The sequence below is a fragment of the Blastomyces dermatitidis genome (genome assembly GCF_000003525.1).
Source record: "Blastomyces dermatitidis ER-3 genomic scaffold supercont1.1, whole genome shotgun sequence".
NCBI classification, from domain to species: domain Eukaryota; kingdom Fungi; phylum Ascomycota; class Eurotiomycetes; order Onygenales; family Ajellomycetaceae; genus Blastomyces; species Blastomyces dermatitidis.
In genome coordinates this window covers 1247709-1256924 of record NW_025544774.1, presented here as the reverse complement: position 1 = coordinate 1256924, position 9216 = coordinate 1247709, and the positions used below count along the sequence as shown (strand labels likewise).

Genomic DNA, 9216 nt, shown 5'->3' with positions numbered 1-9216 from the left:
ATCCGCCTGAAATAAAGTCTTTTTGGTGTGCCTCAATCATATTCCAAGTTCCATCCCACGATCTGTTCCATGAATCGCCTCCTTCACGAACTGCCGAGAGCTTATTTTTATTCCAGACCTTCCAACCAGCTCTTCACCAACCAAACAAGAAAACACCACCACTCACTCCTCCTCCGCCTACAGATGCTACCGGTTACTGCTGTCCTGTCCGACCTGCATACGGTAGACATGTTTCCTCCATGAATATACCAGCTTTGGTCTTCCCTTGATTCTCTTTCTGTCATGGATCCTAGCAGCCACGAGAGCCCTGAACCTGAGCATGGGATCTCTCTCCCACCGCCGGCCCAGCCCCAACCAGCACATAGGTCTTCAGCCAGCTCACGGCCTCCTAACGCGAGTGGAACTGCCCAATCGCAATCACGGCCTGTCCCAGAGCCACCAACTGACAGCACTGCACCAAAGAAGCGGAAGCATCGTGGCCATCGAAGACGCAAGCACCGCCGGCCATCCTTTGCCCCGCGGCTCGACACCGCCGGACCTGATTCCGCTGATACTGATGAGCGAGCTGGCGCCTCTCCCGAGCGAGGAGAGGGTGGACCTGAACCCACCGGTGCATCAGCGTCTCAGCGCCGTGCTTCCATTTACCGCCTTGGCCAGCTGGGCCCGAACAACTTGAGTGAGACCAGTTTGGATAGCGATGCTTTGTTAGATCACAGGTATGCAAGGGCGTGCTTATATCACTTCTGCATTGTTCATCCGCTTTATATATATATATGTACGCCCAGTCAGTTGATAGGGTCATAAAGACATGGGAATGTGAAATTAACTATGATGTTGGGGTTTGATATATAGACGCCAGTCAATGATGCGCCCGCGGAGGGAAAGTCGACTTGCTCAGAGCTATCGTCCGGAACCACAGCCACTTTCCTCTCGACCCCCGGGTAGAGCACAAGGACCTATTTCCCCGACACAAGCGATAGATGGGGAGGAATCCGAGGAAGCTGACGATCGAACGCCGTTGATAAAACCCAGCTCTATTCACAACTCAAGCTTTGTGCGGTATGGGACCAGTGCAGGTACAGGACAGCGCTCAAATGCTCCCTCGCCCAAAGGAGGCACGTCGGAAACGTCGTCTTTCCGCTCAACAGTTCCATACTCTATCGGCACGGCCCAAAGTTTAAGGCGAGGATACGATGTTAACAATCCGCCATCTGTGCCCGGAAGTCCTCACATGGGGCCGGATGCTGCCTATGATGACCCGATGATTGGTGGCCATGACTTCGATCACACATCTCCAGGTATCACTAGCACTGCCAGTGTGCCCTGTCATGTCATAGACGTTGATGGGGAAGGACATGCCTCTAGGAACGGTTCGTCAGCTGCTTCCCCAACATTTAGGCCTCCAGACCTCCAGCGACGACGCACGGTTACTCTTCCTGCTGAAGAAGACGTATGCTTTCCAACGGGTGCATTGTCCGATTTGGGAGACGATGATTACGCTCCACGTCCTCCGCTAGAAGAAGCGTTTGGAAGTGGGCGTAGACGGAGGCGGAGACGGGTCTGGCCAGATCTTTCGGTATTAGAAGAATGGAGTCGTGAAGAGAAGGAGGAACGCAGTGGGGGAATACGGGCAAAGAAAATCAACGAACCAGTGCTTATCGGAGGAAGATTGCGGCCACATAATGCGAGATGGGTACGGGAAGAGGAAGACACCCCGTATCGTTTCACGTATTTCAACGAAGAGTTCCAGAGCACGATTCACAGTCAGACAATTTCGGAGCTCTTGCAACCTGGCCAAACATTCCGTAACCTTTTCATTCCTGATCCTCCTGAGCTAGAGGACGATTCTTCAGGTGAATCGGATAATCCTGACGAATCTCCCCATTATCGGGATACTAGCATGGATACGTCCACCACAAATGGATATCACGGTGAAAGTCACCAACGTGATCCTCACAACTTAAGTGATACTGCTGCGGCCGTCCCAACGGAGGGCACAACAACTTCTGGAATTCTTCCAATGACCAAACCCCCAAAGGAGAAACGATATGGCCCCCGTCCAACTTTTTGGCTGGATGTACTATGTCCAACTGACACTGAGATGCGGGTCATTTCCAAAACTTTCGGCATCCATGCTCTAACAGCTGAAGATATCATGGTACAAGAAGCTCGTGAGAAAGTTGAACTCTTCCGACACTATTATTTCATCAACTACCGCACGTTTGAGCAGGATATCCATCGCGAAAATTACCTGGAACCCGTCAACATGTACGTCGTCGTGTTTCGAGAGGGGATCATCAGCTTCCACTTCTCAATGATCCCGCATCCTGCCAACGTTCGCCGCAGAATCAGGCAGCTCAAGGATTACTTGATTCTAAGCTCCGACTGGATTTCTTACGCCATTATCGATGACATTACCGACGTCTTTGGCCCTCTGATTCACTCCGTGGAGACTGAGGTTGATGATATAGACGACACAATCTTGCAACTACACTCCGACGAGAAATGGGCAGCAGCGGACTCCGGCGAATTTGGCGAAGAGCCTTTACCTTCCGGTTCAGACATGCTTAGGCGCGTTGGCGAATGCCGCAAGAAAGTCATGAGTCTCTACCGCTTACTGGGCAACAAGGCGGACGTGATTAAGGGGTTTGCAAAGCGGTGCAACGAGCAGTGGGAGGTGGCACCCAAGTCTGAAATTGGGCTCTATCTCGGCGATATTCAGGACCACATCGTGACTATGACGAGTAACTTGAACCACTATGAAACGTTTGTACATCAGAGATCTTCCATCCTTCCACCCCCCTCGAAACATTTACATTCTTGGGTTTGTTCCGAAGCGCAAAACTCTAACACAGGTACATACATGCAGGCTACTCTCCCGAGCGCACTCGAACTATCTCGCACAAATCAACATCCGCATGAACGAACGACAAGAAAAGACCGCCGATGTTCTCGGCAAACTCACCGTCCTCGGTACCATTGTACTTCCCATGAACATCATCTGCGGCATGTGGGGCATGAACGTCAAAGTGCCCGGACAGGATATTGACAATTTATACTGGTTTTGGTCAAGTAAGTTGGCCCGCACACCACTTTCCCTCCTCTCTTCTCCTTTTATCTTTTTTTTCCTCCCCTTAGCACCGTTCCCAAAAAACCTCCACCCGCTAACAGCTACCCAACAACACACTACAGTCACTGCTGGCCTCGTCGTCTTCGCAGTTGCCTGTTTCTATATCGCGAAACGAGTGTACGGAATTGTATAAAGGGCATCAAGAGTGCATGGGGTTGGTTTTCGCATTGTGTTTGAGATGAATTAAATATCCCCCCCTTTTTTTTTCTTCTCATTGGTTCTATAACAATTCGATAGTTTTTACCTCGTTTCACCTCGTTTCACCTCTTTCCCTTTTTTCTTTCCCGGATTTGTCGTTATAAATGTTTGCTAGGATAAACGTTTTGGACTTGGGGTGTGGGGTCGGATGGATGGAGGCTGCGCCGTGTACTATACATATTATGTATCATTGTTTTGGGAAGGGGGTTTGGGGGGTGGGGGATGGGGGATGGGGGATGGGAGGCAACATGTATATTTTGGAATACAGTGGCGTTGAGTTCAGTTTCTCCTTTTGGAGGCTCTTTCTCAAATTTTCTTTAAGGGGGTTCATAAATGAAGAGAGTTTTGTCATATTATGCCTAGTTACCTACCAGAACAACTGCTTATTGTTGAGTGTGATTACCTGGGGTGGAATGAGCGGGTTATCCTTTTTGGATAATAGTTACAGCCAAGTGTCCCGAACTTCGAAAAAACAAGCAAGTCTCTACGCGCATAACATCGTATTTATTTTCAAAATCTAGATAGCTAATCGTTAACTAAGGGGTAACTAAGGTGGTCGTTAAAAATGGTATAGTCATGTATCACGGAATGAAAATGAAGAATCAAAAAGAACCATAGAGGGAGAAAATAGACAAGGGAGGAAGAAAAACATCGGATCATAGGAAAATTGTTCATAACTCATTTAGGGGCATTACGAGACAGATTTACAAAGAAAATGAGGCGTAGATAGATAGAATAATAGCAAAAACGAGATGTAACCGAAAAAATAAAATAAAAATAAAACCAGACTAGATCAACTAAATGCTTCAAGTAGGGACGTAGATATAAATTAAAGGAGATAGAAAACGTATGAACACAAATAGCCACCCATGGGTTATATATATTGGCGGAAATCAAAGGGGACACAGCAAAGACAGAAGCAGAGAGAAAACAAGGGAAAGCAAATAGTATTCACCATCATGTCATTACCAGACAACAGTAGCAGTCCAGTCTGCAAATTTACCTTCCATGTTCCATGTATTGCATTGAAGAATTACCCTGGCCATTAAACTCGATATTCCAAAAGCCGGCGGCCATACGAATCAAACCGATCAGGAAGCTCAGTGGTCGAATCGGATGCTCCCTCAAAGTTCTCAGTGTCCCTGAGATCTCTCGCTCGATGTGGATGCCGCCGGGAACGCTCCGGTATCCAATCGTGCCGGGGAACTCGAGAACGATCGAGCCCATCTATGGTGAGTCGCTGTCGTCTGTCTCGTAGCCGCTGCGCAGATCGCCGGTGGGCGTTCTTGCGCGCCTATGTGTGGATGGAAGTGTGTCGTATCTTGGGCGGAGATCGAATTGGACGGACTTGGTGGGTGGTTGTGGTTGTGGTGCTGGTGCTGGTGGTGGTGGGGCCGGTTGGCTGGATGATCTGGTTCTGAATCTCTTGCGGGAGGGAGGCCGGGGGATGGATGTCCCTGTTGATATTGAGGCTGATGATGGTGAGGTGATGGAGAAAGCTGCCGGGCGCCGGAACGGGATTGAGGGCTGGGTGGTGAAAGTGGAATGCTTGGTTTCATTATGGTCGTTGATATCTATATGGGTTGGTGGTGGCAGTGGGGCCAGTATTTGTCGAGGTGATGTGGTCGTTATTTCTGTAAAATGGAGAGGAGGGAAAATATATCGTTAGCGATGTGGCTCCAGAACGGGTTCGTGGGACCTCAACCCACCCTCTGAGGTCTGGCGCTGTCCATACGAGAGGGTGGGGTTCGCCGTTGGTACAGCACTCACATTCTCGTCGGCCCTGGTCCTGGGTGCAGATGAGTCCCCTCCCGGAGGGGGAGGGTAAGGATGGTTTGGCGGCGGCTGGGCTGCGGCTGGAGGCGGCGGGTAATCGGCCGGGTTATATGGTCCTGGCTGGACGTTGGGCGGGGGTGGTGGGATAGGGGTTGAGCCAGGTGGGAGTGGGAATCGGTTTTCTTGTGGATAGTACGGACTATTTAGCGGGGGAGACGCTACATATGTAGAGGGTTCATATTCCTCCTCAAATGATTGTAAATAGTCATGGTCATGAGGGTATGCTGTTGAAGTGTGATTGTTAGCATGCCTCTATACAAAATTTGTTTTGTATATTGCATAATTTGTTTTCCTCTCACATTGGGAAGACCAGAAGTTATGTTCATAAATTCAACCCGAAATACATAAAAAGCAACAACTAGGTAATAATAATAACATAATAGGAATGTTCTATTATATCAATTTAATGTGTCACGTACTTCTGCGCTCCTTCTCAGCTTTCTTTCTCTCCTGCCGTTGCGTATATTCTCGAGCAGCAAGCCCTGCACCCGCAGCGGCGAGCCCGGCAGTTGCAAGGTCCCTAGTACGGCTTCTGCTACGATTCCCATGATTGTGGCGATGTTCACGTCCACTGTCTCGGTCAGAAAATGAGGTCCCGCTTCCTGGGCCGTCATCACGGTAACGAGTGCGGCTGCGGCTGGCCCTGCGATTACGAGATGGCTGTCGGCTCGGCGGTCGTCTATAATAGTTATCCGCTGGGATACTTCCGTATATGGGATCATCGCCATACTCGACGAGCTGAGGGGCGGATCTGGAGGCATCTGGATAGGTTGATGATCGAGCCACACTTTTCGACCTGGACCTTCGTCTGTGTCCTCGCTCAGAGGATTCACTTTCTTTCTTCTCCTTGTGCTTTTCATAAAGGTTGGCAATCGCCGCAGTACCAAGGCCAGCAGCAGCAATTGGAAGACCCTGCTTAATCCTACCTGGCGATTTCTCCCCTTTTCGGGATCGTGACTTGCTCCTAGCTCGCTCAATCAAGCCTGCAACTGCTGCACCGACAAGTCCGGCTTCTGCCGTTCGTTTGTTGCGATGCGAGGCTCGGTCTTCGTCAGCGCTCGAGCCGGATCCCCGGCGGTGACGGGAGCGACTTCGTCTGTCGTGCGAGTGATTTTTTGATTTGTCTGCGTTCTTCTGAGACTTTTTCTGGGCTAGAGCAACTGCTCCTGCAATGGCTGCTGCACCTAGTCCGAGCCCTGCGAGGGTTTTGACATGAGAATCTGAAGATGAGCGGCTCCGGTGTCTACGGTGTCGGTGCCGATGCTCCCGACTGCGATCCCGACCGCGATCGAGTGATTCCGCGCGTTTGCGGCTCCTGCTACGATGGTGTCTTCTAGCCCGTTGGATAACATCAGCAGCTACAGCGCCAAGGGCTCCTGCACCGACATCCATGCTGATGCGGCTCAGGCCGCTAGATTCCTCGCCATCCTTCTTGGATTTTCGTCGCATCAGTTCAGCAGCACCGACTCCAACAAGCGCACCTTCGGCAAGGTGGCGTTTGTAGTGATGTGGGCTTTCATCGCGATGGCGTCGGCTTCTGTGAGAGTATGTCGTGTCATCGTCACTATTATAGTCGCGGCCATGACGACTCCTGGTTCTTCGAGAGGCTGAACTGCGAGGGCTATCGCCGTAGTAATAGCGTTCTTCGTACTCATCACGGTGATGCCGTCCGTGGTCGTATTCTCTGGTGCTTCGAGCATAGTAATAATCGTCGTCTCGAGGATCACGAGCACTCCGCATCGCCCAATTGTCATCCGCCTCGGACCGACTCACAATTTGGTAGTCTGAGTCATCGCGGGAGGTCCCATAGGAGGAGGGGCGGTATGCATCTTTATTAATTATTGGTTTGGGTTCTTGGGTGATAATAATATTTTGTGCATGGTAATGATGCTCTTCTCGAAGGGATTGACTGGGTGTTCGACTAGGGCTGGTAGACTCACGATCGTAATCTCTCTCCCTACGATACTCGTAGTCGTATCGACTATCTCGGTCGTGCGGCCGGCGGATAACAAGCTCGCGCTCGCTCATCGGGTGCTCGTCTCGACGATACATCGACTTCTTTTCGGATGGGATGACGTAACGTCTCACCGAGTAAGATCTTGGTTCGGACTGGCGAGAGACCACGTCCCAGTCACTGTCTCTGTATGAATAACTCATGAGGGTGAGTACTTGAGAATAGACAGAGCAGATCAAGCAGAATGAAAGCAGACCCTAGAGTTCAGCTTATGGGGGGTGTTTGCTGGGAATAGCGGGGTAGTGCTGGATCCAGGGAAATGAAAGGAAGATGGTCTGGACAGATAGCTCCGATAATAAATCAACATGTGGAATATGGAAATAATTGAGTAGAAGAAACAAGTGGCAAAAGGTGGAGGGAAAAACTTTTCGGCACAACAACAGCGGCTGAAAAGGATGTGCGAGAGGGATCGGACAGTAAATATATGCAGTGTGTGTGTATCATCAGGCTGAGAATTGAGCGACCAACCAGCCAACGGCTAGGCGCAGCCAAGAGGAGGCGGGGCAGAAGCAAGAAGGACTGCATGCATCGTAAGGCGCAAGTTGAGAAGACAAGCACACAAATCGCAGGTTTTGGATAAAAAAAAAACAATGCAGATGAAGGTGGGCGCAGGCAGGAATAATATAGTACTTATTATTCCTTGCCATTTTTCCCCATGGGAATTGTCTCGCCCGCTTGGGGCGCCATCGGGTACTGTAAATGTGTGGAGAACCAACCAGGCGCAAAGATGATCTCACGGGCGCGAAAAGGGAAATTCGAAATATTCAAAATGGAACTGGGATTCGAAGGGCAAAGGAAACGAAACAAATTCAACTCACCAGTCGTTGGAAAGAATCAACTGTATAGATGCCCAACGGAGAAGACGGAGATACAGTGGTTTGCTGCAAGATATCGAGAGAATGCAACTCGGGCAAGGAAAAAAAACAATTCTGCGAATCGAGTGGTATGCACTTGGAGCCACTAATTAATTGACGATTAATATGGGGGAAGCGAGAGAATTGAATCAAGGCGGGGGATCAGAGAAAGGGAAAAGAGATGAGAGAAAGAGCAGAAAAACAGGTGGTTATATACACACCCAAGAGCCCGCGGAAGAGGCTGATATATGTTAATAATGCCAGGGTTCCATCCGGTGACGTCGTTGTATGGAACAGACCAGCTATTTTAGCTGATTAATGAGGTAAAGGGTTGTTCCCCTCCGGTGAAGTTCCCTCCTCAAGGGGTTGTTAAAAGTCGATACAACCCAGAGCCCGGTATCTGTAAATAAATCGCATCTGGCAGTATTCCATATTCATATTCATTGTTGGGCTTGAAGCTCATCGCCAGTACCATTGGTACGCGAGTGGACGGTACACACTGGGGATAGATACACGACGGTTGGCCAACCCGCCCGCCCCGCCCGCCCCGACTGTGCCGTCTGTCAATGCGGATCAGAAATTAGAAGCCAAGATAATAAATCCCTCGTGACAGGCCACTGGGTCAAGATCAACAATGCACCCCAGGACGCCCTACAGAATCGTCACCAAAGGGGCCTCAGCCACTCAGGAGGACGGGACCTTCTTGAGGGACACCTCTCGTTGGCTCCGGACTACAGCCGTTATCAGCTAGAGTCTCCTCCGTCCATGACGCTGATTGCCGATTGATGCGGAGTGGCAACCCGGGCGGGGAGGGGGGGGTTCATCAACTGTAATCGAGGGTACATAAGTACGCCCAGACTTCGATATATCAAAGAGAACGCATGAGGACATTGCCACCCGGTGAAAACCGTTGGAGTCATGGAGACAGGCTTGCGACGTTCAGCCGTCGAATTGCGCAAAAACGGTTTGCTGGAGCTACCCAGCGAGGCGATGTACCGTACCGCTCCCAGGTTTCGACATATCGATAGATAGATAGTATGCTTCTTTCATCTGAACAGTCGCATCAGACCGTTTGTCGTGGCCCGGTGAACTGAGCCTCATTTGAGCCTCTTCCAAGTACCGGGAATCGTAACACATCAACATCATGATCATCAACATTATTACTATTTCCCCAAAACCAAGCC

General features: G+C 50.2%; 1 protein-coding gene across 1 annotated transcript; it reads right to left on the bottom strand.

Annotated features, from left to right (window-relative positions):
* Positions 1-4938: 4938 nt before the first annotated feature.
* On the bottom strand, positions 4939-7216 carry BDCG_00210 (uncharacterized protein; the record flags this gene model as incomplete). The annotated part of the gene is made up of 4 exons (XM_045415730.1): positions 4939-4962; positions 5099-5388; positions 5584-6993; positions 7105-7216. 4 exons carry the CDS (start codon positions 7214-7216, stop codon positions 4957-4959), a joined length of 1818 nt encoding a protein of 605 aa, XP_045271612.1. The 3' UTR covers positions 4939-4956.
* Between the last annotated feature and the right edge of the window lie 2000 nt (positions 7217-9216).